Genomic DNA, 26854 nt, shown 5'->3' with positions numbered 1-26854 from the left:
TTCGCAAACGAAATTATTTGTGTCTTGCAGACCACGCAGCATGGGAGATTCAGTTGTTATCCAATCATTTGACCGAGATATCAGTCTTGATAAGCGAGTCAAAGCGAAAGATATGATATGATACCCCTAGGGACCTACGATACGTTAAACAGCTAGCGCAATAACAACCGACACCAAGACACTTGGCCGGCGATAACTTCATGTAGAGTCTAACCAGTGTTTGCGTACACTGGTGCACACGATTGAATCATGATTACGTTCTTTATTTGTTTAGAAGGCAGGCAGTCTTCCACGAAACCGTGCAGGTAAGATATATTTTCTTCTATTCTGCTTTAGTGAGAAGGTTTGAACAGCACAAGCCTTTTCCCTGATTAAATGAGTTGAATAAATCTCTTCCATGGCATCGTCTTAGGGCACGGTGAAAAGTATCAACCACTCGATTAATACACCTTACCTTCGGAAAACGAGGCGAAACACGATTTTCAAGAGGATAACAACACTGGCATAGTTTTTACTTCACACTGTGAGAACTTGAAAAATTGTTAGCTGGATCGAGCGGTGAATAAATAAATATTAACTGGGTTTGAATGCAGTCGATTACTGAAATTGAAAAGCAGCCTCTTCGTTTTTAAAATCGTTTTGACTACGAACATGGCTTGGTTAGATGCATCTTTCTCGAGCTAATCACGGATGTACTGAACTATTTCTTTTTTATTTTGTGCAATTTTAACATGCACACATTTCACTGATTATCCTCAATTTCGATGCAGCACCTTGGCAGTAGTTAGCTGAGAACTTAAATATCTGGTACTCTTTTTCCAGTTGGAAAAAAATCCGCCATAATTTGTTTTACACTTACTATTGTTCTTTGGTTTTGAGATATCATGTTGTGTTTCATTTTTGAAACGGCGATAATTTCCGTGTACACGCCGCCTACACGTAGATCAAAGTATGCTTGGCACGAAAAACGCAATGGGTCTCTCTGTGCGATGCTTTTGTTCCGAAGAAGGTTTGGCTTGCCACATATACTCTTTTTCTCTACGCTGGGTGCACTTTTCTTCAAAACGCGTGCACAGGAAACAACTTTGTGACTTTGATTTTTACGAATATATTCGAGAGAGTTTTAGAAATTGATGGTTGTGAATTTTACAAACTCGGGTTTTAAAACTGTTGCTACAAAAGCATGGTGCCTACTATTGTTATTTCGCATACGTTCTGCGCATCTCGAGATATTTGGATTTCGTATGGGTAGTGCTTATTAAGACAGGAATGTTTTTGCGCGGTTCACAAAACCACGCGGAGAAACAAGGACTTAGCAAGTGTTCTTGGTGTCCATGTGAACTTTTTTTTTACAAATATTGTTGATTAATTATCTTCGAAAAATGCGTGGCTACACCCAAATTTCTTTTTGGATTTCAATAACAGTTGTTAAGATCTGCTTTTCCCGCATATTCAGTAAACCGCGCAAAAATACCTTTGAATTAGTAGGCACGAGCCTCGTTGAGTGGCGTGGCGGGACGGGACGGGACCTGACCTGAACAGTTAGATCACGACTCACGAGAAGTAATCCTCGCACTAAACTGGACAATTCACGCAATTGTCCGGACTGATACCAAAACAAAAAAAAAAAGAGGTTTTCCATTTTTTTTTTATGAAATTGAAAGTTCTTGACAATTTTTTGTAGCCCCTAAAGCAGTTCAATTTAGTTCCCCATTTATAACAAGCGTGGCAAAGTTAAATGTATACTTTTTCAGTATAATCGTTTATTTTGCAGATGTTTGAGTCTGTTGTAGAGCTTCTCTGCTGTGGTATGGACGTACAAGTTAAGATTCAAGGTTGGTGAAGATGTTCAACAACTCAAAGCTTTAACGATTTTCTAGCGCTCTTGTCCTAAAGTGTTTTTTTGGTGACAAATGAAAACGCTATTGGACAAAAACCGTTGCTTTGTCGGCTGGAAATATTGGGTGGCTTAAAAAATAAAATAAAGGAGGCATTTCTTGAATTATTTATAATCTATGATCATGTATTCACAATAAAAATCAAAATTACCGTTTATAGTCCTGCCGTTAGTCGAAATTGCAACGTATCTTGCACCGTTTTTGCATTACTGATACTTTCAAATGTAGTTAAAAGAAATACGTCAGGCCTTCCGAGTCCAGTTAAACTTTGAATATCAATAATGTTTGTTTTATTGTAAACCTATTGACAAAATGTATTCTCGCGGAATATTTTATATATTCCGCTCCTCAGATCTAAAAATGGATAAATTTAAAACTGCGCCAAAACACAGGAATGCTTCTATCCTCCAATTAAAGTTGACGGGCTTTCGTGTTACTCTATCGAAAATACTATTGCAGGACAGAAAGGTTTGTCACATGATAGAAAGAAAACTACCCTCTCGAGAGTTGACTGTTTTGAAGTTATAGCTCCAGCGTTGAATATATTTGTTTATGAAATGCCATCGACCAATTAGCAGATAGAATTCGTCAAGCGTGTAGTCTTATAATAGAATCAAACTTTAGCAAACGCTAAGCCACATCCGAGGAAACCGTCTAGATCTACTCAGGCAAAAGGGTCTTTCGATTGTCGGATGGGCTGCCCTCAGCTGCCACCCTAAATGATGCGTCCACTTATCGTTTGCCTTGAACGAAGAAATTCGAAAGTCTGCGATGTCTAAATCGTCAAGAATACGCCGTAAGTAAACTGGAAGAAAATCATTCCAATCGTTCTCCAACATTTTTCGTTGGTTTCAGTTTGCAGTTGGAATGGTTTTCGTTAAACTTCAACCAAGCTTTTATCGGATTGTTGAGGAATTATTAACTCTGTTTATATTTATCCATAAAAATTAATCAGCTGAGATCTACACGCAAGTGCACTTCGAAATACGGAGGGAGTCACGAGGCTGACCGGCGTTGGCTAAGGAACTTCAAACACCCATTAATTTGACCGTTAAAGAACAAATGTTTTTTGTGTGTTTGATTTTAGTGTTTACACCAAAACGTTTCTCAATCGCTAAGACGTAGAATGAATATTCAGTCGCCATGTTTGAAATAAGTAAATAAATTTATTTTCTCACTTAACCCAGGGCAAGCGTATGGCCAGAAGAAACCATCACTGACGGTTGTCCTCAAGCGTGTTTTAGAAGGATATCCAGACGGAGGGCAGATACTGAAGGTAAAATCCTTGAAAAGTCAACAATCCTTTCCGAAAATTACCTGCATGACTCGCAATTTCTAGAAACTCATATATGTTAATTTTATTAGTTTGCCTTAAAGAAACATAGGTCAAAGAAGTGGATTGCGTGAGATAAACAAATGGGCATTTTTTGATTTTGTCATAGTTTATCTATTACGACTCTTATTCAAATATTTTACTTAAGAGAGAAAACCTTAACATCATATGATGGGTCTTTCTGGAGGTACTGGAGAGCATTGTATTTTTGGCCACTTGGGATTAGTCTTTATTTGGAGATCTTTTGTTTTCTGTCTTTTGTTTCACGTAATCTGTGCTCCGGGGCCGGTACCCGCAGGAACGTTGCACTGTAAAATCATATCGCGGAACTAAAATTCCCATTGTTTTGGCAGGACTGTAACATTTGCATATTGTCGAGTAAGTCGACTGATTAAATACATCACTTACTTCCAAGATATACAATAAGTCGGTCGAATTTTAGCGACGTTTTATCGGCTTCTTCAGTTAATTTTGTTGTCAATCAAACTGTGATAGATTTGCGGCTGCTATACAAACAAAGCAAGGAATATGAAAACAGTACGTGCTGACTCAGTAGCGTTTTGATAATTAGCACCTTTTGAAAAGACCTCGGTTAACAAAAGATGTTTTGATCGGATATGCTTGCCCCACTTGAGCATGCCATCCATTTAGGCTTCATTAGTTGCGCAAGCACAAGTATTAGGCATAAGCATAAAAAACTCTTCGAGATTTCTTATTAATTAAGATTTTAAAGCTTCATCATCTGTCGGCTGCAGAGCAGGCGACTACAAGCTTCCTCCAACCACAACGCTCTTGTGCCAATTCAGACAGCTTGTCCGTCTCCCAATAGGTGTTGAATGTAACTGAGAAACAGGGTTCGTTGCCTTCCTGGTTTCCTCTTCCCATGTGATAGAATATACAGTGCATACTCCTTGCATGCCTGTCATCATCAGGCATCCTAAGTACATGGTCCAGAAACCTTAGTTGACGAGTTCTGACATTTTCCACTAGCGCCGGGTGCAGTCTGATTTAGATCATAGATGGTAGCATTGGACACCCTATCAATTCTCTTGATGTTGAGCATAATTCTATAACATGAGGTACCGAAGGCATTGATCACGCTTTCCATAGCTTTCGACAGGTCCCACGACTCACAACCATATAGAAGGACAATGACACAGGTGGTATTAAATAACTTGATCTTGGTGGAGATTGAGATGCTGGGGCATCTCCACAGACGTTCCAGCTTCCAAAAAGCTGTCCATGCAAGCCCTTCCCTTCTCTTGAAATCCCCACTACTTTTAAAGCTTATACAACCGTTACTTTTCAAGATCAACGTTTGGGCGTACAAAACGTCAAGTTGTGAGTGAAAATGAGAATTGTAATATTTATCACAGCTGTGTGTTTAACGTTTTTGATCCAGTTAATATGGACGAAAAACAAGGGCATTTACGATGCCTCGTCATAGGCACAAGATCGTACACATACAGAGGGCGTATATCTATGGCCAATTCCTCATTTAAAATGGTGGATGAGGAATTCCCGACACATGCAGTGTTTACTGATTGGCTAGAAATGTTATGCTTACGCTCATGCGCACCTTGTCACCACACAGCGACATAAACACGAGCATTCAATACATAAATCCCATAATACATCTCTTCTACCCCCAAAAATTTGCGTAGGCATTGTTTTCGATTTCTCTTGGGACATCTTCATGTCCCAGGGAAAATTGCAAACAATGATTATAAAAGAGGTGTATTATGGGATTGTGCAAGTAGTGAATAGCCGTAAACACATGCATCTCGAATGATATCAAGACCTTTCGTTCTTCTTGTGCTAACTCTCCTTTTTTGTGTCGCGACTGTCCGCCTCACTAGCGAATAAGCGTGCTAATGTGTTTTGCTTGCTTCGTTGGTGTGGACGGGACATCGCGCCACATATCGCTAGTTCCATGACGAGATTAAACAACGGTGTTTGTTTGAAGGAATACGTCAGTCGGGTGTCCCATTTGCCTAAAATTCGTAAACTGGGATTACTTGACAAAATGAACCTAACCGGCGCCATAAGTACTTAAGACGTGCAATGCGGAACATGACCTGTTGAAAGATATTGGTTACTTTAAAACTCGGACTCGGACCCGGACCAGTTCAATGCACAACATTTTTCTCCAAAGCAATGCATGAGCGTTGCATTAAAGACGGGTGGACGAAATTGAAAGAAGTGTGACAGGGTTCTGTTTGTGTGTGACAGAGTAGTGAGGAGGCATAGAGTCCCAGCTACTTTGCCCCAGGCTCACAAGCAAACATCTACAGTACGTGAAATCTATTTCCCTTTTCCCACGCAGGAGCTGATTCAGAATGCGGATGATGCTGGTGCAACGGAAGTGAAATTTTTGTTCGACTCGCGTGACAATGCCTTTGGAACAACTTCTCTGATCAATGTTGGTTTATCAAAGTTTCAAGGTCCTGCTCTATATGTTTACAACAATGGATTATTCAAAGAGCAAGACTGGATTGGAATTGAGAGCATCATGCAAGGATCCAAGAAAAAGGACCCAGTGGCGGCTGGTCGCTTTGGAATTGGTTTCAACTCCGTCTATCACGTGACAGGTACGCCTAAGTACATTAGGGCCGATTTAAAACGCTGCGACAATCGTAAGTCATGTCGTAGGCCTGTCGTGAGCTTGTCGCATGCGACAAAATCGTATCGTGTAAATCGGCCCTTACACAGACTGAAGCAACGGGCGTCCTATTAGTAGTCCATACTTGGAGCCCTTCTTCCTCCCTTCCTTATATTAATTCTGGGACTGCGAATATTTCCATGATCGTAAGCTAAAACTAAAATTATCTAATTACCCCTCCAAACCTTTACCGAGACCAGTTCTCAAGTGACATTGTTATGACATACCCTATTATCCAAATCCAGCTGTGAAACTTTTATACGATCTCTCCTCTGCACTAAAACTAATCGGCTGTAAGTCATGAAATGAACTTGCCCCTTATTATATGCGCCTCCCTTTCACTAATTGTCATTCAGCTCTTCCATTGCTCATAACCAATCATCTGAAGAGTAGCTTTAGAAAGGAAGGTTTGGTGCTGTGGAGCAATTAGTGGAGCCGCTGCAAGCTCAATTAAATCTGAGTGCAGTGGTTTAATTAGTACAAAAATTGCACGTTTTAAGTTATTTTAAGCGTTTATTTGAAATATTAGTTTAATGAACCTGTCTTTTGAATTTTACCGTGGTGACTGGAAATATTTTATTGAAACGGTTAAGTCTCCCCGCCTTACTTGACCGTTGCTGAAGCCAGATAAAAGGTTCTGCAGCAGTACGTTTGGAAATAGGCCGTAGAAGTTCTCAAAATGTTTTTTTTTTTTTCGTGTTTACCTCAGATCTTCCAAGCGTGGTTAGTGATCATTATGTCGCGTTTCTCGACCCCCAAGAGACTTATTTTGGTACAGATGAAACTGGTAGGCGATACAACATGCGCGATCCCCTATTACAAGAGTACAGAGACCAGTTTACCCCATATGAAAGTGTTCTGGGTTGCAAGATCTCCTCGGGGTATTTTAACGGGACACTTTTTCGTCTTCCGCTGAGGAAATGGCCATCTAAAATATCTATAAAGCCATACACTGCTGCAAAGATCAATGGCCTCTTCGAATCATTCATGGAGGAAGCACCAATCATGCTACTTTTCCTCAAGAACATTGAAACTATCAGCATTTACGAGACCAGTTGGAAGGAGCGAGAGAAGAGGATTTTTACCGTTCAAATTAAGGAAGAGTTACGAAATGCCATCAGAGTAGGCAAACAAGATTTCATCGATGCTGCCACAGACTTTCTCACTCAGCCTTATGAAATGATATACGAGACAATTGTGCAGGTCGACAAGCCCGATAGGTCCCGTGACGAATTCAAGTTCTTGGTATTAAATCGCGTTGGTCATGAAAGCATGAGATTAGCTGAGCTCTCCTCGTATCTTCGGATGGCTCCTTGGGCAGGAGTAGCAGTATCATTGGATGCGCCAAAGGAGAAATCCAAGACAGGAAATGGAAGAGTGTTTTGTTATCTTCCTCTGCCAATAGAGTCAGATTGGACAACAGGTCTAGCAGTACATGTCCATGGAGCCTTTGCATTAACAGACAATAGACGGAACCTCAAGTGGCCTGGACCCGAAAGTCAAAGTGATGAGGCGGCGGAATGGAATCTTCTTCTACTTAGAGATGTAGTGAGCAAAGCCTACGCCAGCCTCATCATAGCGCTGACTAAGCTGAATTACCCTGCAAAACAAATGCTTTCAGTTGCTGACAACATCTGGCCAAACATCGATCGTGTTCAAAGACAGTGGAAAGTAATCTTAAAACCATTTTTCTCAGTTTTGATGAATGAACCGGTATTCTGGACATCATCGCTTGGTGGAAGGTGGATCACACTGGAAGAGGGAGTCTTGGACCGGCTGGATTGTTCTCCGAACAACGTACGAGAGGACGTGCATGACGTAGTACTCAAGGTTCTATTGCAGGCCGACGTTCCAGTGATTACACTTTCACAAAAAGCAATCAAAGCTGTCGATGAGTATGCTGAACAACATATACGAAGACCTCAGGAAATTACGCCTTCGTATGTGCGCTCCGCTCTTAGAGGAAAAATGTTACATTCGCCGTATGGGAACAATGAAACGAAGTCAAGAACCTTACCACGAAACACACATATTGATGCTTTGGACATTTACTGTCTGAACGGAAATGAAGGGGTCAACCGAAAGAGGTCGCTGCCTAAAACGAGGAGCATTGACCTTGAAACTCTGAGTAGGAAAGAGAAACTCTGCCTTCTAAAATTTGTCCTCATGGATTGCAACTTCACAGAGCTCGTTGGACTTCCCCTTCTCCCTCTTGCGGACGGGACCTTTGACGAGTTTCGAACAGACGTTCAGGGATACAAGCCAGACCACAGCGTGCTGGTTGCATCTCGGAGTCATCCACGAAGCCTCATACCAGAAAACGGTAGCAGATTTCTAGATGAGAAAATCGAGTCAAGCGTGCTGGAGACATTGCGTTCTCTAGCGGAAAAAAGAGAAAAGAGCCTTGAAGGAGCTATCCAACTAGTGAAGTTGACGCCACACCTTGTTCCAAATCTTATCCATGAATGTATGCCTGACGCGTGGAGGAACCATTGCCTCGTGGTCCCCTGGGATGCTTCAGATGTAACCTTACCTGGCGATCTCTGGTTAAGGGGACTTTGGTCATGGCTTAAGACGGAATTCCCAAGGGATCTAACACCATTTGAGGGGATCCCTCTTCTGCCATTCATAGAGGGAAGGACAGAGAAGCGACGCCTAATAAGGCTTAAGAAGGATCATTGTGTAATTCAAAGTTCATCTTATTTCGCGTCCTTGCCGAGAACTGTGGCGAGTGCATTACAAAAAGCCGGATGTATTGTTCTTTCACACTTGCCTCCATTCTGTGATCATGCGGCCTTAAAGGATTACATCGAACCACCAACACCATCAGGGGTACTCAAGGTGCTTTTCACCGTCATGAATGAGCCAGGCAATGATTACCTAAACAGCTGCTCTATCGAAGAAAAGGTTGCCATTCGAGGATTTCTTTCCAGCCTCAGAAATCCGTCCGATGATGAAGTCGTAGCGCTGCTGATGTTGCCAATATTTCAAACGCTGGATGGTAAAACGTTTACTTCAGTACAGTCAGGCGGGCCCGTCCCTGGTACTAAGCTTGACGTTGCCCCCCCACGGATGCATCTTCCAGTGAATACCAAGATTCAAAACGCAAATCAGGTTCTTTCTGCGGCTGACGATGATTCTTATCAGCTGTTACGACGCCTTCCAGTTCGCATCTTAAACACGTCAGAGTTTTTGATTGATAAAGTCTTCCCATATATCGACGGTAGTGGGTTTTATACGCGAGATCAAATTTCAGATCTTATGTTTTGGGTGATCCAACGACTACCTGCTCTATCAAGTGACAACAAATCCTTTCCGGATCATTTGAAGAGCGTTCGTTTTGTACCAGTGGCAAATGGAAATCTTAAAGCGCCATACGAGCTCTATGATCCAGAAGATGACATAATCCAAAAACTGTTTGAAGGGGAACCAAATGTATTTCCGGCTGAGGAATTTTCCAAAGCGCATGCTCTAAGCCTGCTTCGTGTATTCTTGGGCTTAAGGAGAAGCCGTTCATTGGAAGCTAAAGATTGTCTTTTAATTGCAAAACAAATACTTCAAGCGCCAGACCAGTTCGCCATCAGGAGAGCAGGGGCATTATTGCAATTTCTGAATGATAATTCACACCTCCTTGATAAGGAAGTCTTGCTTGAAGAAAGAGCAAGTCCGTCAAAGAAAAGTCCCTTAGGTACCGTCCTATCGAGTTTGCCATGGCTTCCAGCATCGAAAGAACCCCTCGAAAAATATCCTTCGATCATGCCATGGTTTGGTGCTTCCAGCAGGCTTTGTTCTCCAAAGGACATGAGAGACGCTGACATGGCGAATGTAGTTGGTTCAACTATGCCTGTGCTTAAAGGGAGCCTTCGTGAAAAGCTCAAGAATGCCTTTGGGTGGTCATTTCCTCCTCCAATCCGTCATGTCGTGGATCAACTTAAGGAAACAATAACAGCTTGGAAACAGCAAGTGCGCAAATTGTCAGAAATTGAATTGATCAAGTTTCAAGCATTGCTAAAAGATATCTATAGTCATCTTTGCAGTGAGATGGTGATCGCGGAAGCCGTTTGGGTTCTCAAAGAGCATTCGTCCTTACCTTGGATATGGCATGGGTCGGGTTTTGCTGTGCCGAACTGCATTGCTTTGAGAAGTGAGTGCTTCCTGGATCTTAAGCCTTACAATTATGTGATTTCCGAAGATTTTGTAAAATATTCTGCATTATTTAAGCTCTGCGGTGTACACGAGACATTCAGCAATTCAACTGCTTTGGATGTCCTGCACCAGATTCAAGATTGGCACCAAAGAGATATAAGACATCCGGAAGAAGTCGAGCGTGATCTTGGACTAGCTTGCGATGTTTTGGCCTTCTTGACTAAAGATGGTGTAATGCTCCCCCCGGACGTTCGCAAGAGGGTTCTGATCCCCATTCAGACCAAGGACCGGAGGCTAACTCTTGAGCCATGTGCTGATGTCAGCTTCTGCGATGTTGAGTGGCTGAGAGTTGGTAGTACCGACAGTGACTTGACAACTGCCGAACTTATGGTACACAAGAGCATTTCAATTGACATAGCACAGCTTTTAGGAACTCCTGCCTTAAGCAGAAAGTTGGCAGTAACCGAAACGTTAGGCTTTCAACTGAGTGGACCATATGAACCAGTCACCACCCGAATAAAGAATATTCTCAATGACCACAGTCATGACACGGATATCTTTAAGGAACTCATTCAGAACGCAGAAGATGCAAGAGCAACCGAGGTAAAATTCCTTCTTGACTGGAGAAACAACGAGAGAAAGAAGCTTCTATCACCTGGCTTAGCTGAAACACAAGGGCCTGCCCTTTGGGTTTACAATGACGCTTGTTTTTCAGACAACGACTTTGAGAACATCAGCAAGCTTGCTGCAGCTACCAAGATCGGGAGCAAAGACAAACTTGGACGCTTTGGGTTAGGATTCAGCACCGTCTATAGGATCACTGACCTTCCAAGCTTTATTAGCCGAGAGTTCATCGCATTCTTCGATCCCCAGACAACTCATTTAGGCGATCTTATCACAGACAAATCTCGCCCTGGTATTCGCTTAAACCTCAAAGATAACCATAGGGTGCCTTCTGCTTTTCCAGACCAGTTTAAGCCCTACGAAGGAATTTTTGGGTGCACATTTGACAGGAAAGAGGAGCCATTTTTTTATGATGGAACACTGTTCAGGTTTCCGCTACGGACAATGAGACAGGCCAGTGAAAGTGAAATATGCAGTCAATACTATAACGAGAATCAAATGTCTCATCTGATTTCGTCCTTTCAAGAAAACGCGTCAACGATGATACTATTCTTGCGCTATGTGACCAAACTAAGTTTTTATCAGATATGCGAAGACCAGAATCCATCTCACGCAATGAAAATTTTTCAAGTCGACAAGCAAATAGTAGAGCAATTGGCCGGAAGTAGGATACCTCAAGTAAAGCAGGACATCCTCTCCGACAACGCACAATTGCAAGACAGGTATTTTGAGAATGATCTCCATGGTAGTGGGATTTCTCTACAACACTTAAATGACCACTCCGCCCACTCTGCAAGGATTGTTTCAATTAAGTCTCGGGCCTATTCCAGTAGTTCATCGACAAGCTTCAAAGTGAAACCACAAGATCAAACGTGGCTCATACGGACTTGTAGTGGCGATGGCAAATCTTTGCAAATGGCAAACAGTGAAGATGGGAAGCTCAACGGTTTGCTTCCTAAAGCTGAGGTTGCTGCTCTACTGCTGAATGCAGACAAAAGTAAAAAGCGATGGAAACCTGAGAAAGTTGTTGGAGAAGCCTTTTCTGGACTGCCCCTAGGTGTAGCTACAGGGTTTCCTGTCCACATTAATGGAAGCTTTGCTGTGACAACAAATCGCCGAAACCTGTGGGACACTGGGAATGGTCCTTCCTCACAAAAACCGATGGAAGTACTTTGGAACCAATACCTCTTGGAAGACGCTGCTTCAAAAGCTTACACACAGCTTATGGAGGATATGATTAGTCTCCACCTGCAAGGGAAAGTAGTAGAATTTCCATTTGAAACAGTCTGGCCAGATCCAGAGAAAGCTCTGTCAAAAATATGGAAAGATTTTGCTTACGTAGTTTATCAAGAAATGCCAACAAAGCGAGCTGCCCTACTGAAAAGTCAGACAGAATGGGTTGCAGTTGAAGATGGTGTCTTTTTGGACGCAGCAGTGCTACGCATACCTGAGAGTTATCAAATAATGTGCAGGTGTGATTACAACGTAGTCCAGCTACCAAAATTCATTACAGATGCTTTTCACAAGAGTCTCCCTGGTATAATCGCAGAGCGCACAATCACAATGGACAAATTTGTTTGTAACGTGTTCTTTCCAAATATTGATAACGTTCCCAGCAACTTGAGAGATCCAGTCACTTGTTATCTACTGGACGAGATCCTGACGTGTCACAAATACGGGATGCAACTTCGAGAAACTAAGTGTATTCCAACTTCACCTGCAGGAGACCAACTTTCCAGGCCAGGGGAGTTAATTGACCCTTCTGGAGTTGCTGGTGGCCTTTTCCTTGAAGAAGAAAACGTTTTTCCGAGAGGCGCCTGTTTTGTTAAAATGGAGAGACTCCTTGCCTTGCGAAAGCTCGGAATGGTGGACAATATGCTGACCTGGGAACGAATCTGTGAAAGAGCCGAGTTTATTGCCGCTTTAGTCAGCAATGACTCTGAAAAAGCAACGCTGTTGTCCAGGAACCTAATCAAATACATGAACGAAAACATGAATAGGATATCACCACCAAGTGCCACCCAACGAAAAAGGATTTCCGAGGCTAGATTTCTTCCCGTTATGAGCAAACCAGAGGAATACTACCTGCCATGGAAAGGGGATATGGGAATTAAAACCAGGTTCCTCTCTGCAAGAGAATTGTTCCGGGATGAGTGGATCTATCTACTTGGGTCAGTCAAACCTATTCTTGACGAATCATCAGAGACCGGTTGCGGTCGTCTAACCAAAGATGTTGCCAAGCTGCTAGGAATCTGTGGCCGACCTTCAACCGTGAACGATGTGCTGCTTCAGCTATATTCTGCTATTCAAGGACTTGTGGAAAACGATGCAGCCAGCAGAGAATGCACGAGAAAAATATGCAGCTTTGTGTACCAGTTTCTCCAAGACAGAATGAACACTTCAGACTTTCAGATTGTCCAAGATTCTCTGGATAGAAAGCCATGGATATTTGTGGCAACCAAGTTCGTCACCTCTAGTCAAGTTGCATTCTCTTGCAGAAACCAAGGCGTTCCATTCCTGTGCTGCATTTCAGAAGATTTCACATTAAAATTCAAAAATCTTTTCAAGGCGCTTGGAGTACGAGAATCGTTTTCTGCACAAGATATAGCAGATGCATTACTTCGTCTCAAGGAAAGAAAACAAGGGCAGCCCCTTACACGTCAAGAGTTAAGAACCGTAAAATATTTCCTAGAGGAAATCGTTCTCATGAATGACAAAGCCCTGAATTCGTACTGTGGTGAACTTCCTTTGCCAGATACAAACCTCGTACTTAGGCCTGCAAGTGGCCTCACAGTCAATGATGCCCCCTGGATGTACAAAGAACATAGTACCAATTGTCTTCACGGTGATATTTCTCCAATAATGGCTTACAAGCTTGGTGTCCACACAATTCGAGAGCAAACGTTGGGCAAGTATTCGCATTGCTTTGGAAGACCGTTTGGCCAGAGCGAGCGACTGACAGATCGAATTAAAAATGTGTTGAAATCTTATCCATGCGATTCAGGAGTTTTTAAAGAGATCATTCAGAATGCAGATGATGCTGGGGCCACAGAGATACACTTTATTAACGATCCGCGTCAACACGAAACAACACGTGTGTTGTCCGAGCAATGGAAAGACCTTCAAGGACCCGCACTCTGTGTTTTCAATGACTGCGCCTTCACGGAAGAAGACATTGAGGGCATACAAAGATTGGGCATCGGAGACAAGATGAACAATCCTGAGAAGACTGGGAAATATGGAATAGGGTTTAATGCTGTGTATCATGTGACAGATTGTCCAAGCTTTATCACCAATGGTGAGCTTCTCTGTGTTCTCGATCCACACGCCCTTTATGCACCAAACGCTACACTGGAGTTCCCAGGACGCAGATTTGATCCCCTCGATGAACAATTTTGGAATGATTTTGCTGACGTAAGACCTGGTTACTTGGAAGAGTTTTTTGACCTGAAAAGCTCTACCATGTTTCGTCTTCCAATACGAACGGAATTACAGGCGAAGGAATCAAAACTTTCCTCAAAGACTCTTACCAGTTCAGATATAGACCAGTTGCTGGCTATCCTCAAAAGTGAGATACACGAAATTCTGCTTTTTCTCAAAAGTGTAAAGAAAATAAGCATTTCAAGGATAGAAAACAACCGATTACACAGAGGATATGAAGCAACTGCAACAATTTCGAGTGACGATGTTTGTAAGATACATGTACTTAATGAGGAGGTAGGGCGATGTAAAGAATTGGAGACAAAGGCAATTCCATGGTTTTCTATCACTCACACCACTACAATTCAAGACACTCTTGGAAGGAAAGAGGAATGGGTGATTCAGCAATGCCTTGGTTCTCGCTTATACGGTGAAAAACCTGTGATTCCAAACGGGAGAAAAATTGGTCTGCTTCCAAGGGCAGCTGTGGCAGTAAGGCTCGCTAGCAATGGGACTCCCGCACGAAGAAGGCGATCCATAAATACACCACCTCTGGACAACAAGTATCGTGCATTTTGTTTCCTTCCATTGCCAGTCGAGACAGGGCTCCCTGTGCACATCAATGGACAATTTGCTCTTGACAGTTCGAGGAGAAACCTTTGGAAAGATCACAATAGCCAAGGGGAAAGAACTCAATGGAATGACTTTATCAAGACCTATGTTCTAGCACCGGCCTATGCAGAACTAATTGCTTGCGCACGAGAATACATCCCTGGAATCTCAGCGGGTGACCAATGGTATTTTAATGACAACAACGACGTGACAAGTGGCCTACAATGGTATCACAACATCTTTCCTGATCCGGACTGCACTCACAGCGAATGGAAGACCATTGCAACAACTGTGTACCGACTGGTGGCCACCTCGAATCAAGCTGTCCTTCCCATAATCAGGGAAGAACCATCACTCTCAAGCATAGCACCCTCACCTCGAAGATTTTCAAACTATGACAACAACTCACTCGTACAATGCTCTTGGGTGCCGCCTTGCAGTGAAAACGACGATCAACAAGCACTTTTCACAGAACTTTCCAGTCCTGACCTTGAATGCTTCCTACGGACGATTCGTCTTCCTATAGTTCATGCGCCACCAAAACTCTACGCCAAGTTTCGAGACACAGGCGTTATGGTGAAAACTGTGAATCCGGACATCGTTATGACCTACCTTGAAAAGAAAAAGAAAGCTATGGACTTACTTCCATGTTCTATTGAAAAAACTGTCTTCAAAAATCTGACTAACCTTAAGCGGCTCTTGCAGTTTTGCATGGAAGATGAAAACTTTCTTCAGCGCTTAAATGGACTTCCTCTTCTGTTAACAGAAGATGGAATGATGAGAGAATTTGATTCAAAGAACCCAGTTTTTCTGACGCCTTATTCAAGCCTGCTTCCTTCTCAGCCAGACCTCTTTGTTCACAAAGACATGATTCCACTATTTTCTAAGTTTCCAGCAAGTGATACTTGGAAATCTGGAGTCTTCAAACGTTTTGACACGGATTCCATTGAACCGTTCCTGATACAAGTGTTTCCGTCGAGATGGTTTGCCTGTGATAGGCAAATGTCATGGGAGCCAAGCCAAACGAGTATACCTTCCGTTGAATGGTTGACGACATTGTGGGAGTTGATTTTGATGACGTACAATGATCGACAATCAAGCTTTGAAAGTGATGAAGATGCATCCGAGACCCTGCGTCCATTTGAGGACTGGCCTATCATTCCCACCTCCAGGGGTACTCTTGTTCCTGTGTCACTCGGCAAAACAGTGTTGGATTTAAATCCTCGTGTCCACGACGTTGAAAGGATAACTAGGATTTTATACAAATTAGGAGGTTCGCAACTGGATTTCTCAGTTCTGATAGGACTAAACAAAGACGTGGCCCGACAACTTGTATCACCATGTCTGGCAAAACCATATTCTCGCCAAGATGTCATCAGTGTACTCCACTACCTGTCAAAAGAAGATGAGTTTCAATGTGAGCTTGGAAAAGGCGAGATTGTAAGTCTTTTTCGATTCCTGCAAGAGGACATAGCCACCGTGTACAGCAATTATTCTCTTTTGAAGAAACTCCCCTTCTACAAGAAGATGACTGGGAGATTAGTTAGTCTTGATTCTTTTGCATTTTCATATGTCGTCGACCTGCCACAGTGTGTCCCTTTAATAACTATAGAAGATCGAATAGAGGAAGAGAGCTGCGTCCTACTAGAGGCAATTACAGAGATCGAGCCTTTTTACAAGGCAATGAATATCAACTGCCTTTCACAGGTTGAGGTCTTTGTAAAGTATATCTTGCCAAATCTCCATGCCATGCCGTCTTCAGGTATCCAAGCTATGCTTCTTTACATAAGGGACACTCTACTTGTCACGTTGAAAAGTGCCAGCGATAGGACCCTCCTGTTCGATGCACTCCGCGAAAACAATATTATCCCAGGAACAGACAAGTCTCTTTCTCCAGTAAGTAAATTTTACGATCCCGAAAACGCGGTATTTCAGGACATGCTCCATTCGACTGACTTCCCTCCCGAAGAGTATCGCTTGTCCACCTGGCTTCCTTTTCTTCGGGACATCGGTTTGAAACACACAGTTACACAACAGCAGTTCCTTGACTTTGCCGAAAGCTTAGCTTCAGATGCAGAGACTAGATTCATGGATCCTCTTATAAGAAAGAAGTCGCAGAGCTTAGTGAAGTGCTTATTTCAGCAGGATGACTTGCATGACCCGAGTTTCATGCATATTGTTTCCAGCATAAAGTTTGTGGCTGCAGATTGTGCCTCTGATGAGTTACGAAACTTACATCCACAATGTGGATGTGACTCCAAGGATGATGTTCCACCTTTCACTGAGTTTCATGGCGCTCTACCATCAGAACAACAAAAGCTGGCCTGGACATCCATCAATCTCCTTCCAGAGTGGGCTACACCAAGCATCGTGGAGAAACGACTACTGGAAGATCTCGGAGTGGCACTTATCCCGCCCACTGACAAAGTTATTAATCATGTTAATGTGCTCTCAAAGGCACATAGTGGGAACGTTCACAAAGACACACCTAAAGACCAAAGAGAACTTCTACATGATGTCATCTACGAGGCGTTCAGTTTCTTGAAAGGGGAATGCCACTGTCCCAGTGCCGTATTGTCTGGAAAGTGTAGCAAATCCTGCCTTGCCATTGGAAGCACTCTAATGAAAACTCCCTGTATCCCTGTCGACGAAGGACGAGTTCTTGTTGAAGGAAGTCAGCTAGCGTTTGAAACGACAACTGAGCTACCACCTTATTTCTACAAGGTTCCACGAGAGTATGGCCATTTTGAGCACCTGTTGAAGAGACTGGGAGCAAATGAGAAACCAACACCAACGCAGTTTGCTGATATTCTTGGAAGACTTAAAGAGGTTTGTGAAGATAAACACATGGAGCCTAACGAGAAAAGGGTTGCCAGAGAAGCAACCCATGGATTCTTCACCACGCTCTCGGTGTTGGTGAAAGAAAAGAGCAAAGATGCAGCAAGTCGATGTCTGTCACTGTTGAATGACCTTTACTTACCAAGCAAAGAAGGTTTTCTCAAGCATTCCTACGAACTGATCTTCCATGACTGTCCCAGTTTTGAACGACGAGCCAGAGATTTTGCTGGTGATTTTGTGGACATCAGTAGAGAAGGCGAATTGACCGCAGACCGCCTTTCCTATCTTTTAAGTCTTCTGCCATTGCGTCTTAGAGCTAAGACAATACAAAATCTACTTAAAGAAGAGATCCATCCAAGCTGCAGAGACAAGCCTTGCATAGCAGACAGCCCTGTTAGTTCCGACCCCTGCACATTCGCGACAAGATATCGCAATATCTTGTTATCTCCAAAGCTTGTCAATGGCATTCTCCGTGTCATCCGCCACCAGAGACAGACACCTAATCTGCCACAAGAGGTCAAAGATCGAGTTCAGGTCTTTTGCAGCTCCTTACGAGTAACATGCATGTCATCCCTAGACACTCACTTGATACACTTAGAGTCAGGAAACCCTCTGCAACACAGCAACGAAACGCAAGACTGTTTCTTAGAAGAACAGAATGACCATTGGGAGTTGTTCATTCGGCACGGCACAGACGAAAATCCACTCAACATACAACTATGTTTTCAAGTAAATCGTTTGATTGGCAATCAAATTGAGAAGGAGATTTACCTTCAGGCAATGCTTGCTTGTCGTGTACCAGACGAGATTCTTCCAGCTCTTGACAGATGTGGTGTTGCTCAAGACCTAATGGGAAGTGAGGCACGGACGACTGAGCCTGTACTCGGATCTGAGATTCCGGTCACGTACCATCACCTTCTCAGGCAAGACATCGAATACTTCTTTCGTCAAGGTGAGATCGTTGGCTATGAGAAAGAGCGTCAAACTGAAGATGGCCGAATTGACGACAGTGAGCCCTTGTATGTATACGCGAAAGTTGTCAGAAAGGTGCCAAACCGCAAGAGATCAATGGATAGCACTAAGTTCGACTTTCAAGCAAAATATCGAATCGATATTGGGGAGCCGCGCCTAGCCGAAGTAAGTGTGTTGGATTTGTACAAATTTGACCGCTCAGGCAAAGAGATTACCAGCGTGCCGGTTGAGCTGTCCAACTCCCTCGAGATTACATTATTTACTGGTGATCCCAAAGAGTCAAAAGAAAGATTGGTTTCCAGAAATGAACGCCTAGAGAAAGCAAAACAAGAAATAAAGGACACACTGTGGGAAGCTTGGAAGTTGCCTGAAAAAGAAAGAAGAAAGGTCGTAAAGCGCCTTTTTCTGCGATGGCATCCAGACAAGAACATTGGTTGTGATATTACGCACGAGATGATGCAGTTTTTGCTCAACGAAATCGAGAGAATGGAGAAGTTATTTCCCTCTACGTGGAGAGACAACTTTCGAGACGTTAAACGAAATGGAACAAGTGATGCAGCCAATGGTTTTCACGAATGTTTCAACCAGTGGAATCAGCGTGCTCGGCAAGAGAGACAGACCTCCGACACGTTCAAAAGCCAGACGCACCAGGGAGGGCAGAATAGAAAGAGATCAACCAATCCTCAGAGAAACGAAGCAAAACGATGGATGAAACAAGGAAAAGAAGATTTGATTGCTGCCACGCATCTGCAAGCTCAGGAGACTACGTTTCCAGCGTTAGTTTGCTTCTTATGCCAACAAGCCACGGAAAAAGTTTTAAAGAGCGCTCTGTACGCAGCGTGTGGAATCGCTGAAAGCCAACTGGAAACACATGATGTGCTGAACCTTGCATACGAGATCACAGAGTTGGATGGATCCCCTGTGGACATCCCTCTTCTCGCTGCCAAACTAAAGAACTACTATGAACAGACTAGGTACCCTCACTTTCACCGAGGTGACGCCATTCCATCAGAGGCGTTCACTCCTGAACAAGCAAACGAGGCTTTGGAGACTTCAGAAGCAATCTTAGAGAAAATTACAGAGTTTGTTGACCAACATTTTGATAACATGTCTTCCGACTGACAACAGTCAAGAAAAATAGGAAATCTTCCTCCCCATTCCGAGTCTTTCTTAGCATTCAAACATTTCTTTTACATTTTTTACGGCAATAATTTAATTCAGAATGTACTCTTGCTAAAGGACTTTTTTTTAATTGAATAAGACTTTTTTTTAGCTAAAGCGTTAGAACAAAAAAAGTTCCGCTAAGAGGAATCGCAAATGTATCTTAATGGTCATCGCAATCGAGTAGATTCGACACAATGACATTATTTGGATGAAGAGCCTCTTTATGACTTACAAAATTGGTTTAACCTATGAACCCCAGAATGTTTTCAGTCGGTAACGCCAGGAAAGAATAATGGCAAATAATGATGAGGTAATTTTTAAGCTCATCACATTTTAATGGCATAAAATGTTGCTATTGCATTTTTCGAGTATAAAATTTTATTTTTGTGTAGAAATTCTTGGAATAAATTAAATTATTGAGCACGTCGACCTCTCTCGCTAAATGGCTTGTGTCCTTTCCCCAGCCTGGCCACACTACCCCCTGCATGTAATAGTCTCAGAACAGGAGTCTTAATTTGAATTTCCAGATTGACTTCGCAAAATAAAATGAACAGAATCTCGGCAAAATGACTTGTAAGTTTTGAGCGTAATATTCTAAGAACAACTTGAAAAAATCTCAAGCACTGACTGCTGATTGATTGCTGATTACATTGGGAAATGGCTAGACTATCAATTCTTCTCGGATAAGAACTAAAACAGAAGGTCCCAATTTACAGCCCTCCCCAGTAACAAATATTGTGACGAACATCTAACAATCCACTCACTGTTGGAGAAGAGTAGGGGTCCTCCGATAAGGGGGCATCCATTCTTCCTTAAATAACGGTAACTGTATAGCAAGCAGTAATGTTAGCCATTGGAAGCCCTGAGGGAAGTGGCTGATAAATTTACTTCACTTCTATGGGTACCTCATTTCCCACTTACAGGCTGTAACACATTTCCAAGATCCGTGTCGAACAATTGCAATATCATTATAATTACCGTTCTTATAACAATCGCTGTGATTGGCCTAAATCGAGTGCCTAATAGCAGCTCAACACACTGAGCTTACCTTCGCACAACTGACGTTTGTACAATCTCACAACAGGTTGTGATTGCCTCAGCTCATATAAGTATGCCTTACAACAGTCATAAGCACTGTACCCGGTAGAAACTAGTACGTTTTCCTAATCCCAAAACAAATAAAAGCCTTAAGCACACACTAGGGTTATTCCTTAGTATCTGGCTGGAAATCTTGTTCTCACTACTTTTTCCCCCGGCCGCGCTTCAGCCATTTGATGAGGGCCAGTCTCTGCTTGCTTCTCAAGTTACCCCAAAAGAATTCTGGGTAATTCTGGTACTTTTACAGTAATATGAGGAAATTTTGAATGCGCTTATTGCACAGAGATGAAGGGTTTGACTTAAGTGGTAAGAGGGCAGGTAATTTGCAAATATAAATCTTAGTATTCTCTTATTTACATTATACGGTTCCTTTGAAAATAAATTACCAAAGGCCAGTTGTTTGCTACGAGAATAACAGCGAAAAAAGAACTACTTTGTCGCGAATTTTATATAATAAAAGCTTGTTCAGAAATCAAAAGTCTACGTTAACAGCACACACCGGGGCTATTGTGTACTATCTGGCTGGAAATCTTCTCACTCCTTTTTCCCCCGGCCTCGCTACAGCCATTGATGAGGGCCGGTCTCTGATTGCTTCTCAAGTTACCTGGTTGATGCCCAAAAGAATTCTGGGTAATTCTGCCATTTCATCCCCGATTCTCATTTCATGGATTCTTTATAAGTGTCGGGTCACCCAGTCCTACCAGCAAAATAAAGCACAGACTGAAGTTTTTAGCTTTCAAAACTTGCCCAAATTGTATCGGTAGGTCCTGGAATTCGTCCACAGAAAGGCCAGAGAGACAACTTACAGCAGAGAGCTAACAGCAGAGCATTTAAGGACGGCGCCTACTATTGTTATTGCGCATACATTCTGCGCATCTCGAGATACTCGGATTTCCTATGGGTGGTGCTTATTAATTCAGGGATATTTTTGCATGGTTCAAAACTATGCGGAGAAAGCAGAACTTGGCAAGTGCTCTTAGTATCCAAAAAGAAAATCGGGGGTAACCATGCATATTTCGGAGATAATTAAGCTTCAATTTGGAAAGAACGCCATACATTGCTTTGTATTTTGAAGCTTTTTACAAACATTGTTGATTAATTATCTTTGAAATATGCGTGGTTACCCCCAATTTTCTTTTGGATTTCAATAGCACTTGTTAAGATCTGTTTTTCCCGCATATTCAGTAAACCGCGCAAAAATACCTTTGAATTAGTAGGTACCGTCCTTAAGGCGTCCCAATCTGCATGAAATCATCTCTCACCTCTGTCTCGAGAACACCAGACAAGCACGGTTCTTACGTTACTTTTATGCCTGTAGAATTGACTGAAATCTCAATTCCTTGTAAAAAAAAAAAAAGCATGTTAATTTTTTGGGTAGGCTAGGTATCGGAGAGTCTGAACATTTATGCATGCGCTGACGGAATGTTTCAACAATAGAGAAAAGAGCAGTACCTCCAGACGTGGCGCTGGAGCGTCGTACCAAACGAGTCATCCCGGGATTACGGGCCGTGCGATCGCTTTTGGACGCAGTTGGCCCTTCGCCACTTTCTGCTACCGTCTTCCCCTCAGGTGCGACATTAGCATGTGAATATTCATGCCCTTTATGATGTAACAAGATCGAGCCCAGTTCCTTCAATTCTCAAGATAGCTGCTGAGGACGCTGCCGAGGGTTTCATGGCGCATGCTCTGTTACCTTTGTTTCCTTGAGGAGTCCTGAGTACTAGAGTGAATCCGGGTACGTTTCAGGTACGTATGGACGGGCAAATTCGATTTGAATATGCTACGCGTGGATGGGAATATTTTGAATCCGGAAAGAAAAAGTTTCTGATTAAAAAATATTAGGATACGTGTGGCCGAGATCTAAATCCACTTCACTTTGCCTCATGTTTTAAAACCTGATAATACAATATTGCTTATTTATTAAACAGTTCTTAGGCCTGGAAAATCGTCAATTGTTTTGAGCACCTTTTGCTTCCTAAAGTGTCCATGGTAGACAACAAGAGGGTACCGTGAGCTACAATTGAGCGAGTTGAATTTATTCGCTAGTTCACTTGCAATACCTATCAGCTTTCATTTTTTCCCTTCGGTTTAACATCTCTTCATGCAGTGAGCCCTGCATTCTAGCTTTTTTTAGTTTACTGGCATCCTCCTCACTCAAACGAAGATTCCGATCTTGAAAACTCTGAAACTTCTTCACAAAACCGACTTCATGATTCCGCAATTCCTGCTCACCCTCTGGAAGGCTGCTGGTGGATACTTTGCTACAAGGAACATGAGGTACACTGCATCAATCTCAACATAATTAGTGGTTAGCAGTGTGTAATAAGTTGTTGGCAACCAATAAGTTGCGTACTGATCTTATCAATATCATGTCGACAACAATATTTTTTGTTACGGTGGCATGATTTTTGCAAATCACTGTAGTCCTAAAGACGTGAAAGATCATCATTGCTATAAATGGGGATTGCTGACTCCTTTACTCTTGTCGTGTTGTTTTCTGGGGGCAAACCTACACAGATTGTTACTATGATCAGAGTGCTTTTTTTTCAAAATCAAAAATGTTGTTGCATTTCAAAGAGGTTATATCATTCAATTTAGAATTGTCATAAAGAGGAGTACTAAAAAAAAAGAAGAGAAACCAATACTGTGAAAATGACAACAGAAGACATGCTTTCATGCTCTGCAAAATAGGCCAGTTTCATAATCTCAAGGCTGAATGAGAATTTCATTTATCATGGACAATTTTCTAGTTGTTGATGGCTATTTTCTGCACAGGACTTCACCACTTCAGTTGGAGTTTCCGAAAACACCAGTTTAAAAGTCTGAAAGCCTGAGACTCCTGTGCAGCATATTAATTCAGCTGCATACACACGCATTGCATTCTTACACTGATAAGTCTTTGAAGATCCAGCTCTGTCAAGATTTTAAGTTTGTAATGGCAGACCATTAAATAGGAAAATTCCAGTTAAAATAAACAGGCTTAAAACATGGGTCACTTGGTGTTTAGTTAACATATATAGTTTTGGAAATCCAAAGAAAAAGAAGAACTGATTTCTTGGTCATAGTAGCACTTTAGTGAAAGCGATAATATTAGCCAGTATCAAAAATACCATAATACCTTTGTTTTTCCCTCCAACATTTTGCATAGGCATTGTTATCATTTTCTCTTGGACCATTAAGTCCCAAGAGAACAATAAAACAATGCTTATGCAAAATGTCGGGGAGACAAACAAAGAGTACTATGGCATTTTTGATACTGGCTAATTAATGTACTTACACTTTAGGAATGCTGGGTCTTATGTGAAATGTTTCCTTTTCACCAACGATTTTCTTCGTGGCAGAGATCTGTCCCTCATCGCTTACTGATAAAAAGCACCCATTGTATGTTTCAAGGGCAACTCTGTCTTCTTCAAATATGCACTCAAACTGTTCCTGGGGACCAATAGCTTCAGATCTACCAGTGACATCCCCCATCATGTTAACAGACATGAATTTTCCTGTTTATTTGGAAAATTAGCAATAGGTGGTTTTCAAGTGACATCATCGCTGCTATGATGGTGGACGAAAACAAAAGACCTTCATTAGCTCCTTTTGTTCGTCCACCAGAATTATACATTGTATATTGTTATCTGCATATGTGTCTCTAGAGATTGGTTGCAAACCACCTATTCAAAATATTTATCATTCGATATTGCATTTTCGTGTTCTGGATTGGTTCACCCAATCTCAGTTATCAGTTCATTTACTGTATGACCTTGTCTGCCACTGACTGCACCAGGCGTTTTGAAAAATTGAAACATTTCATAGCTTAATTAAAGTAAATGTAAAAGTTAATGGGAAAAGTTAAAATTCTACTTTAGGAACTCGATCAAACTTACCGTAACCAGATTTTAAGGCTATCTTTTTTTCTGACACGGCACGATTGTAAACACTTCAACAGGAGCCGGGGAATTTTCTCCATCCTCTCTCAGCTCACCAACGGTAAACAGGCCAGTATTTAAAGCCTCTATATACGATTTTTTAACCGTCTGTAGAGCGATGTTTCCACTAACTTCAGCAAAGGTTTCTACCTTTCTCCAGCCCCATGACGAAGGGCATCTGTATCTGTCAGTTCGTCTTCTTCCCTTTCTCGTTTCTTTCTTTTCTTCTTCTTTCTTTCCCCGGAGCCATCGTCTAATCCTTTAAGTTTCAGACGACCAACTTTGACTTGTTTGTAGCTGTCCCGCCATTTATGAAAACATCGAAGTCTAAGCCCGGGTTTATAACTTGTCAGCAGCTGCTCAAGTCACAGGGAGGGCTGGGGCCTCGGCGGAGTTGGGAGGGAATGGAAGGTGCAAAGGAGTTCCTTTCTTATGGAAGCACATTTGCTCATAGAAACGAAGACCTCAGTTCTAAAATAATAGAGCCAGAAGAGGTGCCTCTGACTACACATGCCAGAGCGCCGTAAATGGCCATTTAATAAAAACCTTTTTAGATAACTTGTCCCCAGCTGGGAGAGCATATAGGGAAAGAAGGAATTAAGAAATGCACCACTTCTCCTGCGATGCCCGCGTGATTCACGTTCAGCGGGAATCACTCAAAAGAGAAAAACATGGCGTGCCTGAGTCAACTCCGTAAAATCACAGTAGAGCCAGTTTTGCTCTTTTACATGCTGTGCTTTTTCATGTCATTTCCTCTTCTACAGCAGCTTGCATTTAAGAAGATTTGCCTTGGAAAATATGGCCATGAAACCTGTAAAAACCTCACCAAGTCGCAAGAGGGACTTTGTTCAAGGGCACACTTCGAAATGGATTTTGTATCAGTCAATTTCACTGACAGTACCCTCTGTCTGCTCGTCGCTTATATTTGGATCATGGTCGGATAAAGTGGGGCGTAAACTCTTCCTCGTTTTGCTTCCGTCGGAGGCACTTTGCTTTACGTCATCATATGCTTAACTCGGCGTTCATGTCTCTCGATGTTAATTTTCTACTAATTGGCGTGTTTATTTCTGGACTGTTTGGGGGATTCGCAACAACTCTCCTCGGAGTCTTCTCTTATATTTCGACATAACGGACAAATCGGAGCGCACCTTACGCATAGCTGTTTTAGAATCCATGATTTCTTGGGAGCCACTATAGGACACCTGATCAGTGGCGTATTAGTTGATCATGGAGGGTTTATGGTTGCTTTTGGACTCTGTTTAGCCGTGAGTGTTTTCGTCTTAATTTACGTCTACTTTGTTCTACCGGAGTCGTATTCCATACGGAGAACCACGAAAGGAACGGGGCTTTGGCTGCAGTACATAATCACCTCAAAGCATCATTCCAATTTTGAATCAAACAGACGACCTCAACATCAAAGACGGAACATGCTTGTGGTCATGTTTGGAATAATGTCATTTGTTATAATCATGTAACATTTGTCATTAGTTATACTGTCTCAAAAACGCAGGGGCTGGCAAAGGATTTCAAATCACTAACTGACCTGTAGCTATGGACCTATTTTCTAAAGAAACTGTGATGCTGTATTCGTGGGTTGGTAAAGCATGAAATTGTTTGTAGTTGGTTTTCTTAATTGACCACTGTTTGGAGATCTGGCCCCAGTTTTTCAAATGAGGCTAGCGCCATGAGCTGGATAAGTCACTATCCAGTGGATAAGTCATGGTGAAACAATTGCCCTATTCTGGATAGATATTTATCTGGCGGATAGCGCTATCCATCGTTTGAACAACTGGGGCCACAAAGATGAAATTTTGAGCGTTAGATCTTCACCAGAGGAATGCTGCAGAACCAATTCTAAAACATCAGTTTTCTAATTTCCCTGTGGTAATCGATATTTATTTTTAGCACTTTGTTTGATACAACCAACTTTCAGACTCAGGGTCAAAGAGCAATTTCAGAAAATTCTATCTGACTGCCGTCAGTGATTAATTAAAAACCTTGACCAGCTGCTGGTTATTTTGGATGATGGTTAATTCAGTACTTTTATATTTTTTGATATTGTACGGTACGGCACGGCATGATCTGTTATGTTTGTCAACTCTGTTTAGAGAGGGAGGCACAATTATTAAAAACCCTATTATTTCAGGGCTGTCGCCTACATTTTAAG

General features: G+C 42.3%; 1 protein-coding gene and 2 pseudogenes across 2 annotated transcripts; 2 read left to right on the top strand and 1 right to left on the bottom strand.

Annotated features, from left to right (window-relative positions):
* The first annotated feature begins 295 nt into the window (after positions 1–295).
* LOC138027313 (sacsin-like) lies at positions 296–19672 on the top strand. 2 transcript variants are annotated; one of them, XM_068874896.1, is made up of 5 exons: positions 296–305; positions 1775–1835; positions 3086–3174; positions 5558–5822; positions 6603–19672. In XM_068874896.1, the coding sequence occupies exons 2-5, from the start codon at positions 1775–1777 to the stop codon at positions 19625–19627; spliced, it is 13440 nt and encodes a 4479-aa protein (XP_068730997.1). In that variant the 5' UTR covers positions 296–305; the 3' UTR covers positions 19628–19672. The 2 variants fall into 2 exon arrangements, with proteins under 2 accessions (XP_068730997.1, XP_068730998.1); XM_068874897.1 differs by lacking the exons at positions 296–305; positions 1775–1835 and adding an exon at positions 2557–2694.
* Positions 19673–22628: 2956 nt separating this feature from the next.
* LOC138025468 (protein FRG1-like) lies at positions 22629–25222 on the bottom strand (annotated as a pseudogene).
* Positions 25223–25357: 135 nt separating this feature from the next.
* LOC138025467 (proton-coupled folate transporter-like) lies at positions 25358–26080 on the top strand (annotated as a pseudogene).
* Positions 26081–26854: the final 774 nt, after the last annotated feature.

Source organism: Montipora capricornis, chromosome 12 (genome assembly GCF_036669925.1).
Source record: "Montipora capricornis isolate CH-2021 chromosome 12, ASM3666992v2, whole genome shotgun sequence".
NCBI lineage: Eukaryota > Metazoa > Cnidaria > Anthozoa > Scleractinia > Acroporidae > Montipora > Montipora capricornis.
Note: the sequence above shows the minus strand (reverse complement) of the source record. Positions and strands in the feature narration are given on the sequence as shown.

Bases quoted from the DNA above. Each gene is read 5' to 3' on its own strand.
- LOC138027313 (XM_068874896.1), top strand. From the start codon at position 1,775: ATGTTTGAGTCTGTTGTAGAGCTTCTCTGCTGTGGTATGGACGTACAA. The intron at 1,836-3,085 runs GTTGGTGAAGAT...CACTTAACCCAG, and splicing joins CGTACAAGTTAAGATTCAAG to GGCAAGCGTATGGCCAGAAG. The intron at 5,823-6,602 runs GTACGCCTAAGT...TGTTTACCTCAG, and splicing joins CTCCGTCTATCACGTGACAG to ATCTTCCAAGCGTGGTTAGT.